At 42.0% G+C, this 14,377-nt stretch overlaps 1 protein-coding gene across 5 annotated transcripts in view; it reads right to left on the minus strand.

Moving 5' to 3' along the window:
• MDH1B (malate dehydrogenase 1B) overlaps positions 1-14,377 on the minus strand; it is a 31,587-nt gene that overhangs the window by 14,495 nt on the left and 2,715 nt on the right. For 3 of the 5 annotated variants that reach the window (XM_025441560.3, XM_049106475.1, XM_049106477.1), the window contains exons 2-7: positions 12,489-12,601; positions 8,833-8,967; positions 8,499-8,641; positions 6,005-6,501; positions 2,327-2,468; positions 943-1,106 (exon numbers count right to left, since the gene is read on the minus strand). In XM_025441560.3, coding sequence (XP_025297345.3) covers positions 943-1,106; positions 2,327-2,468; positions 6,005-6,501; positions 8,499-8,641; positions 8,833-8,967; positions 12,489-12,601 — 1,194 coding nt within the window. Of the gene's footprint in view, positions 1-942; positions 1,107-2,326; positions 2,469-6,004; positions 6,502-8,498; positions 8,642-8,832; positions 8,968-12,488; positions 12,602-13,836; positions 13,993-14,377 lie in introns of all 5 variants that reach the window. The other 2 variants (XM_049106476.1, XM_025441559.3) reach the window with 2 other exon arrangements.

A 14,377-nucleotide genomic window follows, 5' to 3' on the forward strand; every position in this document is an offset into this window, starting at 1 on the left:
ATTTCCTGGAAGAATAGGGAGGATGGTGGTTCCACTAACAATAACATAAGAAATATAAGAAGTAGCTCAAATTGGAGAGGAAGACAGTAAGTTCAGTTTGGTGTAGGTTGGTTTCAGGTGACAGCATTATGTCCAGGGGACAGCGTTTCCTAGGCTGCAGCTCAGCAGAGGCCGAGGTGGGAAGCTTTAGCAGTGAATGAGTTTGCCCAGGGAGAGAGTAAAACACAAAGGGAAGAGATGCATTAGATAGAACCCATAAGACACAGAATATCACCTGCTTGCTCTTTCCTATTTTCAAAAATGATAGAATTCTTCTGAAATAGTTTTTAGCAGATTAAAGCAGTAAGGTCGTAAAAATGCATATATAGTATTTGTGGCTGGGGAGCAAGCTTCCCCGTTCCCACTGGTGTGGTGCTCTATGATCTGCATCTTGATGTGCCCTTTGTATCCTGACCCTGCGCCTTTGCCCCTCTGGCTCCTGCGGGATGTTCTTCCCACACTAGTCTGCCAGGTGAACACTACTCCACCTTGAAGGCTTCCTGGAGGGTCACCTCCTCATTGAAGTCCGATCTGATTCTTCCTGCCATCTGCCAAAATCAACCTATTTCCCTTCCTCAGCGTGGATACAGTGAGAACAACTCAACAGAACTATGCAGTGTTTGTAGCTGGCGCTTCTTCACTTGGCTCTAGGTCTCCTGAAGGCAGCGGCCTGGTCTAATCCCTGTGTGGAACCCCCTGTGCATTCACATAAAACACAGCAGCATTTCTGATGGTTAACTGAGTGAGTGCATGAACAAATAAGTGAGTATGGAACTGTGGAGGTCTAGAAGGCTTATAGACCATGTAGGCAGAAGGCAGGGACACAGAAGCAGAAGCACGAAGCATACATGGAGGTTTTAAAATAATACAAGATAAACAAACAAACAAACAAACCAGGTTTACCTTCACTTAGTACTCCTAAAGACACGATCTCCCCCGGTGGTGAGCCATGGTACCAGTATTTCAATGTAGTAGCTATACTGTGCGCAGCTAAGATGGGTCTGAATTGTTTTCCTGTGGCGGTCAGCTTTCTAAGAGTTGCCACATATTGTCTGTTTACCCACTCACTATAAGCAGAGAAAGAAAATTTTATTTTACAAAGGAGGGAGGAATGGGAATGAAGAAGAATGTTCCTTGGGTCAATGGATCCAAGTGTAAGAAATCATCTCCAAAAAAGAGAAACATGACTTCCCGTGCACCTTCCTTCTTCAAGCTTCTTCAGTCCTGTAAAAAGTCAATCAAAGAGTAATGAAATATTGCAGAAAGGAATCCCAAAGTATCAATTGAAAAACATGATAATATAAATATGGAACACAGCAAAGTGGTCAGACTGCAAGAAGAGTTGTTCCCATTATGAAGAATTTATACTATGTAGATATTATCCTGGAACCAGTGGTATCCTTCATTCTAAAGAAAATGACATCAAAAGACACTGAATTATTCACATTGAGAACTGAGGAAATAACTAAGTTGTTATCATCTAAAGTTTAAATTCAGGGAATAGTCCAGCAGGACTAGAACAGGCGTTAGAGGGCTGACTCTGCTAAGTCAGTGTGTACAGTTCCAGGAGACACTGTCCCTACCCAGAGGTAGCACACTCCAGGAGGGTGGGCTCAAGAGTGCATCATTTTTGGGCATGGATGAAGTGCTCCTGGCCTGAGGAAGGGATGAGGGAAAGGAAATGCTACAGCTGGAACGCCTCCGGGGCCAGCAAAGCTTAGGAAGATGCTTCAGAGTGGCTCCTCCTTCTCTCCCCTCCCTGGCCCTGTCATAAAGACAGTGCTGACTGCAGTGTTGGGGTTCTTGGGGCTTTGCCTGTACTAAGCCATTTCATTTCCCCAGTGACCCTGTAGGGCCCATGCTGTGGGACCATTTCCACTTTGCAGGTGAAAAACTAAGGCACTGAGTGGTTAAGGAACGTTTCCACCCATTTCAATTTGGATACCTCTCTCTCTCTCTCTCTCTCTCTCTGTGTGTGTTAAACAAGACTCACTTTACATATGCTTGCTTTAGAGATAGATTTAAAGGAATATGTTAGGTACTTTAAGGATAGTCTGAAATATAAAAATTTGTAATTGCAAAATCAAATAAACTGGGCATGGGGATTGACAAGTTGCTATTCTGTATTTCTGTATCTTCAATAGAGCGCATAAACAAAGATGAGTGTGAACAATGCCAATGACAAGTTATTTTTGTACAAGGATTTCTAAGATGATTAAAGGATTATAACTACTATTATACATTTATCCAACATTGTTAGTATACCTCACTTAAAAATACACCGTACCTATCAAAAATCAAGCTCAAAACAGGACGTGAATAGTTAGGAGGTCCCCAAATAGCACTCTCATATCTGTAAACCTTGGCTTTTCTCAGATCAATGTAGTTATTTCCACTAATATTACCCCAGATGATCACATTTTTGATGCCTGTGAAGAAAAAGAAATTTAAAGTTAACATAATAATAAGCATTAATATAAAAAATTGTCTGCAGTCTGTTTTTTGTCTGAGAGTTTTAGGATTGATCTTTTTGCTATAAAATGATCTAAGTTTATGTTCCCCCCAAATGTATAAATGACGTGGATGATTTTCTGAATCATCAGGACTTGGCAATTCCTAATCATGCTCATATGTAGGGCATATGAGTGAATTCAAGAAATACTGAAGTTGCTACTGAAAATCATACCACTGGTGTGGTCCTAACTTAACCACTCTGCTTGCTATTAGGAGAACTTTTTGTCTGCTTCAGTGCTGACAAAAAGTTCTTAATTCTGGACTGGAATAGAAATTTGGGCAAATCCTTTAACTCCTAGATGGGTTTCGTTTCCTGTAGAAGGAGGGTGTTATAATAAGAGGACCCCCAGGAACATCTAATCAACAAATAATTAGCTTCTATGTGTGAGGCATTTTTCGGTAGAAGGACGTGTTTAGAAGGAAACACATCAACCCAAATCCTTGCAACATTCTGGGGGGTTGAGGGGAGCGAGTAAGAAAGCAACTACTATAAAAAAATAATATATACTGTGAAGGAAAATAAGAGGACAGGGGTTAGAGAGAAATAGAGATTAAAATTTAATATAGTTCTAAAACTGTGGATCTTCTAGGAATGTTGTACTTGAAGTGAAAATAAGTGATTTTATTAATTTATTTTTTTACCTTATTTATTTACTTAAAGACTTAATTCTCTTATAAGGTCATATCATTTCCTACGGTGGAGATTAAATTCTCTACTGTTGTGCATGAGGTTAAGATTGCTGTTTGGTTTCAAGTAACGGAACACCCTTCTGACTTGGCTTAACTAGGAGGAGTTCACTTTTCTCAGACAATAACAAGTTGAGGTAGGCAGTGACACTGGTGCTTGCTCAGCAGCTCAAAGATGCCATTCTCTTGGCTGCCCCTCATGGTCCTAAAATAGCTGCAGCAGCTCCAAGTATCACACTCTCACATGGTTGTGTCCAAAGGCAGGCAGTAGGGGAAATAATTTTTCTTATCAGACTTAAGGCTCTATATAGCTCTGCTAGAGAAATTTATAGTGGACATCTGCTGTTTTTCCTCCTAACACTTCTAACTACTGTTTTTCTATAACAGCATGCTGGTTTTCCTTTAAATAACTACCCTTTCTCAATTTCAGTCCATATGGTTTGGGTGGAGCTTTCCTCACCCCTTGGGTCTATCAATAGGCATGAGTCCCAGATTCCAGACTTCTGGCCACAATGATTGATTTGGAGATGGGCAAATGGCCCAAGCCTGGCCAATGAGATATTATCCTGCTACTTTTGTACATTTGAGAGAGCAAGCCCTCTTTCTACGGGAGTAAGCTAAGCTATGAATGCATGAGTCTGGAGACACCAGTGGCCACTTTGCCATTTGTACAGAGAGCCTGCCTGAGAATCTAGCCAATGCTGAGGAGAGCAGGACCAAGCCATAGGTCAAGAGAGAGCACAAGCCAGTCCTGACATCGTTGTCTGAGCCCCAGCATCCATCTATGCCTGGAAAAAAGCTCTCTTTGATTTCAGTCGCTTTGAGTGGACTTTCTGTCATTTGCAACAGAAAGAGTTCTAACCAAGCCAATACGCATGGTCTGAGAAGCAGGGCTCTGCATGAACTGAACTCAAGGGATATCCTGAAAAGGTCCTCTACCCTCTTGGCATCTGGACTGTTCCCTGAACGATTCTCCTTGATGGTTTCAGGTGCCTTTGCTTAGCTGTCTTTGTTGGTGTGAAGTTTCTCGTTGCTACTCTGTTGACAGTTTCGGTTGACTGCTGTCCCTCTAATGTCTCTCTCTTTCCTTTACCCAACCTATCTCAATTTCTCTTTCTTCTGCTTCTCATATGCTTATTGGCTTTGGGTACAGGAGAGCTTACAATTTGTGGCACCAGCAGACCCACATGAGAGCAGCTTTCTGGTTGAAAGCCCTCACCTTGTTTTGTTTTGTTTTTTTTTAAAGATTTTATTTATTTATTCATGAGAGACACAGAGAGAGATGCAGAGGGAGAAGCAGGTTCCCCTCAGGGAGCCCAATATGGGACTCGATCCCAGGACCCCGGGATCACGATCTGAGCCAAAGGCAGACGCTCAACCACGGAGCCACCCAGGTGACCACCTCTGTCTTGTTTTAAACTTCATAACACTGCCTCTTCTTGGCACTTTGCTCAGTTTATTGGAAATCTTTTGTATAAAGCAGTGTCTACATATCTGTATGCAAGGTTGGCAAACAGATAAAAGGATCAGAAAATGTTTTCCTTTCCTACTGAATAATTTTATAGCAATTTGGCTAAGGTAATTACTGAAGTTGGGGTGAGGCACTTAAGATTTGTATGCAGGAGTACCAGACATGATGCCTCTAGGGCTTCACTGTAAAGAAATGGGTGATACAGCTCTTGCTCTAAGTGTTAGGGGCTCACCGAAGCCCTTTATAGCTCCACTTTACAGCATGCTAGGCTCACATTTCATTGTCTTCCCATTGTCTTGAGGGAACGCCATGAACCAACCTGTGTTCTCAATGGGCTTTGTTGCACCTCCTCCATCTAAAGGTACCGACAGCTAAAACGTGTCAAAGATGATAAATAGTTTTAAATACAGCACTCCCCTTTTAAATACAACAATCCATTTTCTGATCCTCATGTGCCTCAGATGTCTTCTCGTTCAAAGACTAATTTCGGGGCAGAAGCCAATCAGATATCACAATCCCATGGACAAGTTTAATACCCTTGCAAATGTTTACTGGGCACCGGGCACTTTTCTAAGCACTTTCAAAATAGTATTTCTTTGAATCTTCATGCCAGGGCTAGGAGGTAAGTGCTATTAACATCCTCATTTTACAGGAGGAAACGGAAGCACAGCAAGGTTAGGTGATTGCCCCAGTCACATGGGTGGGGAAGTGGGGTGGAGCCACTTAAACACACCCCTGATGACTTTTTTTTTAATAAAAGAAGTGATTACCTTAGTTGATTATCATTATGGAAAATTGAAATATTAGGTTTCAAATTATAACTTGAAATACAGAAATCTTATTAAACATTTGTTTATTCATTTTTAAAGTGATGGACAAAGTTAGCCAGTCATGAAAAACGGTAAGAAAAAGATGTTCAGGGTAGCCCCGGTGGCCCAGGGGTTTAGCACCACCTTCAGCCCAGGGCCTTATCCTGGAGACTGGGGATCGAGTCCCACATTGGGCTCCCTGCAGGGAGCCTGCTTTTTCCTCTGCCTGTGTCTCTGCCTCTCTCTCTTTCTCTCTCTCTCTCTCTGTGTGTGTGTGTCTCTCATGAATAAATAAAATAAAATCTTTAAAATAAAAAAAAAGATGTTCACATGGTAGTCAAATCACACAATAAGAAGTTCTTTATATCTGCTTCATACTTTCTATTCCAGGCATCTGGAATAATCCTAAAGGTCGTGGTGTTTTTCCTAGCTGCTTTGAAATCATGTTGTTTAAAAACAGAAACAGAAACAGAAGCTCACTCACACGAGGGGGTTGTTCTCAGTTTTCTGGCCAGCACAGCTTTGGCTTGGCCTTCCACGCCCAGTGCCACAGCGACGATGTTGTGTGCCAGGTTTGGGGCGTATCTCATAAGCAAAACCGTTTTTAGATTCACAAACGTTTTTCCTCCCACAATAACTCTAACAGAATTGTGAGCATTTTTCTCGATCAGGTATCCATAGAGTCTACACAGAGGCAGCCTGCTTCGGATGCAGCCTTCTAGAGTGTACACCTCCTGGTCGGTGCTGTCATCCAGGATGATGACCACGTGGGCCTGGCGGAAGGCGTCCTCCACTCGGGTGCAGATGGAGATGCTCTGGAGCAAGGGTGCCACCAGGTCCTGAGTCTCTGCCACAACACTGCGGAGATTTTCTTCTGCCTCCTTATTGTCAAATAGATTTAGGCTGATTTCTGTGTGCATCCCAAACACTTCGCCACTTGTCAAGATGGGAATTAGGTTGTAGCAGGCAGGAACAGAGGCACTAGTAAAAATGCAAAGCCAGATTATGAATGGTTAAATCTTTTGTTCCTGGCAAGCCTTTATTCTTAATAGATATTTCTGTGTGTGCATTAATAGGGTGATCTAATATCTCAAATAGGCATAACAGCTGCATAGATTTTTTTAAGGTGAGAGAGCAAAAATTGAGAGAAAAAATTCTTACTACTCATCCCTTGCTCTGGCCATCTGAAAACAATCCCAAAATAAGACATGTACCTGCTTAAATGACTTTTTCCAATAAGATAGAATATGCAGAAAGCAAAATTCAAAAGAATGGTGTCATATTACTCTAATTACCTGTTTACACTTTCTTTTAAAAAGGTAAAGAAGTAACAAGTTTTATTTAACCATAGCGCTTTTCTACTTTATACCCTCACCTACAAAGTAATGACATTTTTTGGGAAAGGATTATCTTCTCTAAATCCTTGCAAAGAATCCTGAGAGCAGCATGGGTTAGGTATTATGTACCTATACCCACAATTTGGCAAGTACCTGGGTACTTTATAGCTTGGCTACCAATCAAGAGAGGTAAGACCCTGATGGGAGCTTGGAAATGCATCTGGGCAGTTTCGATTTTCACAGTGCGTTTGGGGAGGGGTTCAAAGATGGTTTTGACAGTATCTGTACCATTTTAATCCTTTAAAAAATATCTAAGGGAGAGATCATATTTATTAAATCTGGGTGTGAAGTTCATACTTATGCTTATTATGTCATTCTTAATTCTTTTTTGAATTGAAATATTTCATAACAAATAATCTTCCAAAGGAGCATGTATATTAGGACACGTGCATGCGTAGTAAGAAAGAAGGGCAGTGTGAGAGACACAGTGAGGGCTGGGGAGGGAGAGATGGAGCAAGAAGAATAGGAAGAGACACACAGAGAGAGATGAGATGGAATGCAGAGACAGACAAAGGGTGTGAACAAAGACTGCTGTGCCCAACACTGAACTCAGTGAGTAGTGAGAGAGGAGGAAAAGTAAAGAGCAAAACTGAGGTATCGTATAAACCCCAATGGGTCTTTTTTCTTCTTTTTATAAGTTTTCATTACCAAGGAGGTATCCACTTCAAAGATGGCTGTCTGGAATAAACACACTGCCAACCACACTGCTAAAGAGCCAGGAGCCTTCCCGACACTGAAGCTTGGGTGTTTTAGAGATCTCTGAGGTCAATAACTGGCTGTCTGGGCCACTTCTTTTTTTCTCTTTCCAAGCTTTACATTTCCACTCTTAGGTTTTAAATTCAGCAGTAGAGGGTGAGCCCACAAAACCCAAGACCCCCACTCTCAACCCCAATAAAAGCAGAGCCCTAGGCCCACGTGTGCTCACATGTTCTCTCTCTCTTCCCACCGGTGACTTCATTGTGTGGCTTCAGGGGTGCTGTGTAATTTCCAGGATGTGTAAGTAACAGACCCCCTTTCCCCATGTTTCCTGATGGTTATTGCTGAGGGTGTCTTGTAATTGTAATAAGAACCACAGGCTGGTCCAGCCACAACATTGGTCATTGAGGTGGGCACACAACATGAGGTTACAGAGGAAGAGCTAAGGTCAGCTGTAGCAGGTGGGAGAGAGCAGGAGGGTAGCAGTGAGACTGGAGTGGGAAGAGGAGAAGGAAAGGGAGAGAATGGGAAGGAAGGGTGGCAAGGCAAAGAGTAAGAAGGCCAGCAGCAGACAACATGAGAGACACAGAATGAGGGGATAAGAGATGCAGACAGGGTTACCAAAGTAATGATCTTTGCAATACAGTTGCTCTTAGATTTCACACATGTGTGTGCATACATACACCCATAATCTAAAACTTAAACATGAAGCTATATTGGGGGATATATATGTACAGATACATGTATCCACATATGTACATATATATGCATGTGAATCTCAAACTTGACATTCAGCTGTTCTTCCATCATGGACTTAACCCCACATTGTTATCCTTTCCAAATGGAATACCCAATCTCATGAATCTTGGAGTTCAGCTGTCCTACCTGGTGATCCAGACCTGCAAAGGGTTGATGAGGTCTTTCCTGGCTTCTTCCTCCAGTTCTTTTTCTATATGTGTCTCCAGGTTTTCTTGAGCAATTATCTTCATCAGCTCAGTAGTCATGCTAGAGGTGACACCATGGTAAAGCTAAATATTAGGAAAGAAAAAGTCAACACTGAGAATAATCAGCTGACAAGGATTATAATAGGAAGTTCTTGTTGAAAGCCAGAATAGAATAAAAAGAAAGCTAGGAGAATACTTTGGAATGCAAGACAGTTGAAGAACAACGTAAGAGAATGGTAATGTTTTGAGCAGAAAAACCAACTTAATCCACATACCTGGGCGTATTCCAGGAACTCGTTATATCCTCCCAAAAGCAACCCCTCTCCTCCACGGTCCAACAGCTCTCTCCAGATGATGGGGGAGTTTTTGTGACTCCACTTATTCTTTTCACACAGATCTTTTAACCACTCCTATTGAATGATATTCCAAGATAAGTCATCCATTGAATCTCTCTCAGAATTCAGTTCGATACTTCAGAATTCAGACATGAACTAGCTTGTTTGTTTTTTTTACTACCACTGAGTATACATAATAAAATTTAGATATCTTTACACTGTAAAATGTAAATAGAGAAAATAGTGGTGAGTTAAGTAACAAATTAATCAAATACGAAAGACTAGTCTTCAAATTTGCTGACCAAATAAAGGTACTGAAAGTTGCTCTCTTTGCCAAGGAGACCGGGAATCCAAGTGGTCAACTTGAAAGAGAAGCTGAATTTTCCAACTCATCTGATTTCAAAAAAATTCAACTGGTTCTTCCCTTGCCCTTATATATTTCCAGTCTTAGGGCCACATAAATTTGATATTGCTTTCCAAAGATGTGGGTATAGTTTATCATTCAGACTGAATTAATGAGCTAAAAGTTATCTGTGGGTTTCTAATAATACTCATCAGAGAAAGTTTAAATCATCATTATCTGGTTTGTGTGGCCCAGGCCTTCCAATGAAAAGAGCTGAATAGAGACAAAAGCAACATTCTTGTAAATTAAGTACAGGCCAGAATTCTTATCATTGGAGGCATGTGAAATGAAGTTTCCTTACATATAAAATCTTAGAAACCAATTTCTCTTCATGATGTTAAAGATCTCTCTGCCTTTATCTTTCCTTGAAGTAAATGCTGTTGTAAGGATTCCAGCATGGTCCCCCTGGTCATTACATAGCCTGACCAGTGAAGTGCCAGGCCCCTGGAGAAAGGACCTTCAGCACCAAGTGGGGCATGTCGATGTCTTGGTAGGAGCTGGGGGCATATGTATGGGGCTGGAATGTGAGGGTGCAGAATCAAGAGTGGACCGTCAAGTTGGACAAGGGAAAATTTATCAATATAAATCACTCTCCCGCAACTCAAGGGTACATATCCTGGCAAGAACCTCAGAAGACAGAAGGTAACATGTTGCTAGGATGGCTCTTCAAAGCTTGGAGAAGGTGATGGTTCATGTGAAATGAAACAAATGCTAGAATGTCCATGGAAAATGATGGAAGAAGGAATCAAAACGCTTAGAAAAATGAGTATGCTGGAGTGGCTATGCTACTACGGAAGGCTGGAAACCTACTAGTCCATTATGTTCTCCACAAGCGCCCAGAGGACACTCCATTCATCAAAATGGTAAGGACTGTACTGGTGATAGGTTCTCAGCATCCTGAGATGCTGTACTGGTGCATCCTCAGCATCCTGAGATGCTGTACTGGACTGTACTGGTGATAGGTTCTCAGCATCCTGAGAAGCCTGGTGTGGCTGCCCATGCTAGACCATGGCTATTAAAGAACATTCTATCATAGAGCTAGACTCCCTGATGGAATCAGTGTTGACAGAATCCTGAAATAAAAGAGGCCGGGGGTGGGGGCAGTGCCCACTAGAGAACATCTATTTTGATAAGAGCACAAAACAACCCAGCAGATAAGGTAACTTAGCTGAAGGCACAATGGGCTTACAAAGGAGACAGAGGTGATGCTACAGCCCTAGAAAACAAGCCACTACTCACCAAAGCTGATTGAGCCATTGTTGCTGCTGCATGTCCAATGTGCTGGCAGCAAAGACCAACACTCACCCCTTGATAATGGCACTATCCCTCAAAGATGTTAACCAGCCTCTCAGTGGCAATTTGATAACACTGCACCCCCTCCATTCTAGAAAGGGCAGTGATTCATCTTGGCTAGAATCAACATATACTCTGGGTAAAGAAATGCCTTTTCTGCTTGTAGGGCTTTGGCCAGTACCCTGCCCAAGAGCTTATAAAATGTTCAACCCAGCAATATGGGATTCTGCATAACATCACTTTGAACCACTTTGGAGTAAAGCATGTGTGGAATTGGGCACGTCACCATGGGATGCACTGGCCCTATCATATATCATGTCATCTAGCAGCCTGATAGACAGGACAGTCCACTGAAGGTGCTTGGGTTGCTATATTGTAAGGATAAAGCACTGTCTTTCCGGATGCAAAATATACTATGAACCAATAGAGTGCTTTTCCCCACTAGGTGCAATACATGAATCCAGGAACCAACAGATGGAGTTAAGAGTGATCTCATTTACCATCTCTCCCAGTGACCCACTTGGAGAATTTGTGCTTCCCCAAGTCCATTTAACTCTGGATTCTATGTGTCTGGAGGTTCTAAATTCCAGAAGTGCAAGAGTGTTTCTATTAGGAAGAGTTCCATTAAACTTTAAGCTATGGCTACTGCTTGGTCACTTTTAGCCCCCGTGCTAAGAGTCAAAGAAAGGAGTTACCATCCTGGAAGGAGTAACTGCCCTGTTGATCAGGGGTATGTGGGCAAGAAAGAATATTTGGTATCTGGGTGATCCACTGGGGCATTGTTGGTACTGCCATGCTCAATTTTGACAGCAACTGTACATGTGCTGCAGTCACATCCTGACAAGGGAGTGGAGACAAGGACTCAGACCCCTAAAGATACAGGTCTAGGTCATCATGTCTCATAAATCACCTAGACCAGCAGAGGGTGAGGAGGATGGACATCAGATCATAGCCAAGAAAGGTGATGTGTGTCAGTTACAGCCCTAAAATGATACGCATTAGAAACTATTGTCTTTTTGATTGGCCATACTCTTGTAAAGTTTCCTCAGGGAAAGATGCCAACCAGAGCCCCATAATTGGGGCTCCTGGATGGTATGAACTTATATGGAGCATACAGATTCATATCATCTGGTGAATTGTAGCAGATCCTGTTATATGTCGTTCAGATTCCCCCTTCATGACCAAGACACTCATTCCCTGGGCCACCAGGTGTACTGGCTGCTGATAGCTCAGTGCTGAGTCTCTCTCTCCAGGAACCGACCTCATAGAAGTTCTCTTGCCCAGAGTTAAGTCCCCTGTCCAAGGTAGCCTGCATCCAAGGACTATTAGTTGTACAAGTACAAGAGCCCTTTGCCTGTATTTGGGGTATCTCTCCAGGGCCACCACAGCTTCAGAGGTCAGGGCTGGCTGAGCAGCATGGTGGTTCATCTTCGCCCGTTGCACAACACTGCTATCCTCATTCTTTCCCAGAGCATTGTTCTCAAGAGCACCCCCAGTAAAGGAATCTCCTTCCCCCAAACCTCTGTCTGTTTGTGGGGAAACGCAGTTCCAAAGAAGGGTATTTCGAATAAGAAAGTGCCTTGCGTTGTTAAAAATCAAATGAAGGAGAATGAAAAGTTAAGAAGGATAACATAGATAACCTGGATTCTTGGGAGAAAAAAACAGCTAAATTTATTCTACTGATTGGTTAGGACCTCATTTGTTTTATTAGGTACAAGGAAGAAAAAACATATAATGTTCTGAGACTGCTAAGTAAGAATTAATTTTATTAGTGTTAAAATGTCAGTAGTACATGAACATTCATTATTAGAAGCCCATCTGATACATTGGTTAATATTTCATTAAATTAGACCACAGTTTTGTGAGTGTGTGAGTTTAACAAACAATAAAAGTTTCTTACCTCCCAAACATGAGGATGTTGTGTAATTTTATGTATGTGAAAATCAGGAAGATTCTTTTGTAAGTAGTCTGCTAGAAGTTCTGCTTTGGCATAATATGGGCAATCTGCTCTACCTAAAAGAGTTCAAATTTGTAATATTTTTTGATATCATACAGAAATTATGTAGTTACAAGTATTTGTCATATAATAACAGAAACATACAGTTTTATTTTATAATATAGAATTATCATATGCACTGCCACCATATAAACTTCTGATTTTTATAACAGTAGCAAAAATAAAATTATTTCATAGGAGGTGAGAATCTTAATGTGGAAAGAAGCAAAGTCTATAGGATATTTACTCTCCTCCAGTATTGTGCTAGACCTCACTTTCTCTAAGGGGCTGTCATGCTACTAACTGAGCATGAACTACTAGGAATGAACTGACTACTCATTAGTAGCCACTAAAAGGCAAAATGTGAAGGGAGGAGTGGTGGTAAAATCACATGTAGATTTGATATGTGCTGCTGGGAATGATACTAGTGAAGCTGAGGGAGAGAGAAGAATCTGGGATAACTTCTATTTTCTGGCTTGGGTAAATGATCCTGCACTTACTAAAAAGAAACCACACATAAGACATTTAACTACAGACAAGTGCAGTTGGAAGTACGTGCAGTGTGTCTAAGTGGATACGACCCGCAGGTGGCTGTTCCTGTAGGTCTGAAGTGCAGGCCCTGTGTAAGGGCTTAAGATACAGACTTTGTAGCCTCAACACCCAGGAAGTTAAAACCACCAGAGTAGATGGATTGGGCGTCTGATGGAGTAGGAGGGCCAGGGGCCAAGGGCAGAGCATCTTCTGCAACAATCTTCCCCAGTTACTCCCAACCAAGAGATCTTAACTCATGGCAACTTCTAAGACATCAACCATCTCAACCACTCCCTGTTAGCCTCTCTGTTTAGTTCAAATCCATGGTTCATGATTCAAACCACACTCTGTGGCTCACGTTTTAAATTGTCTTGCCCCACTATGCCTCTGGCAAATCGGCCTGGTAAAAAGCCTCACCCTGGATGAACTGTTTGTTACCTGCCTTTTTTGTTTCTGGGTTCCATCTACTAGGCACCCCTGGAGAAACATGTTAGAAGCAAGCAGAGGGGCACCCTTATAAATTCATGGTCTCTAGCCTCAACTGGACTTCAACTCTGCCTGGAGATCCTTCCATTTTCCTTATCAGCATTCTCTTCTGTTCTCCACAATTACTGTTCCAAATATGACCATTTCCCGCAAACCTCTTCCTTCTCTTCGTTTTCCCACACTGCCAGTAGAGATAACCTTGCTTTTTACTTTACAAAAACAAAAACAGGGGCACCTGGGTGGCTCAGTAGTTGAGCATCTCCCTTTGGCTCAGTTCGTGTTCCTGGGGTCCTGGGATCGAGTTCCGCATCGGGCTCCCTGCAAGGCGCCAGCTTCACCTTCTGCCTATGTCTCTGGCTCCCTCTCTGTGTCTCTCATGAATAAATAAAATCTTAAAAAAGAAAACCCAAATCATACAAAATGGCATCATCTGGGAAATCCCCTAATCCCTACCATCATACTTACAGGCTTTCTGCATTGGGATTCATCCTTTCCTTTTTTTTCTCCTATTCATGGAAGACAGCTCCTACCTCCTGTCCAGCTCTAATCTCACCACTTATGCTCTGAACACCACCCTCTCCCTCCTCAGAACTGCCACCAACTCTGCTTCATTGGTTAACCTCTCTTTCAGCATCTTATCTCTGTTCTTAATGGTCCTTTTCCATCCTATTTAAATATAGCCAAGTTATATTTGTTTCTCCTGTCTTGAGAAACAAAAACCTATGTCCCTCTCTAGCTGTTGCATTCTACTTGTATTTTTCTATTATAACTTCTTA

This window comes from Canis lupus, chromosome 37 (assembly GCF_003254725.2).
Source record: "Canis lupus dingo isolate Sandy chromosome 37, ASM325472v2, whole genome shotgun sequence".
Lineage (NCBI taxonomy): Eukaryota > Metazoa > Chordata > Mammalia > Carnivora > Canidae > Canis > Canis lupus.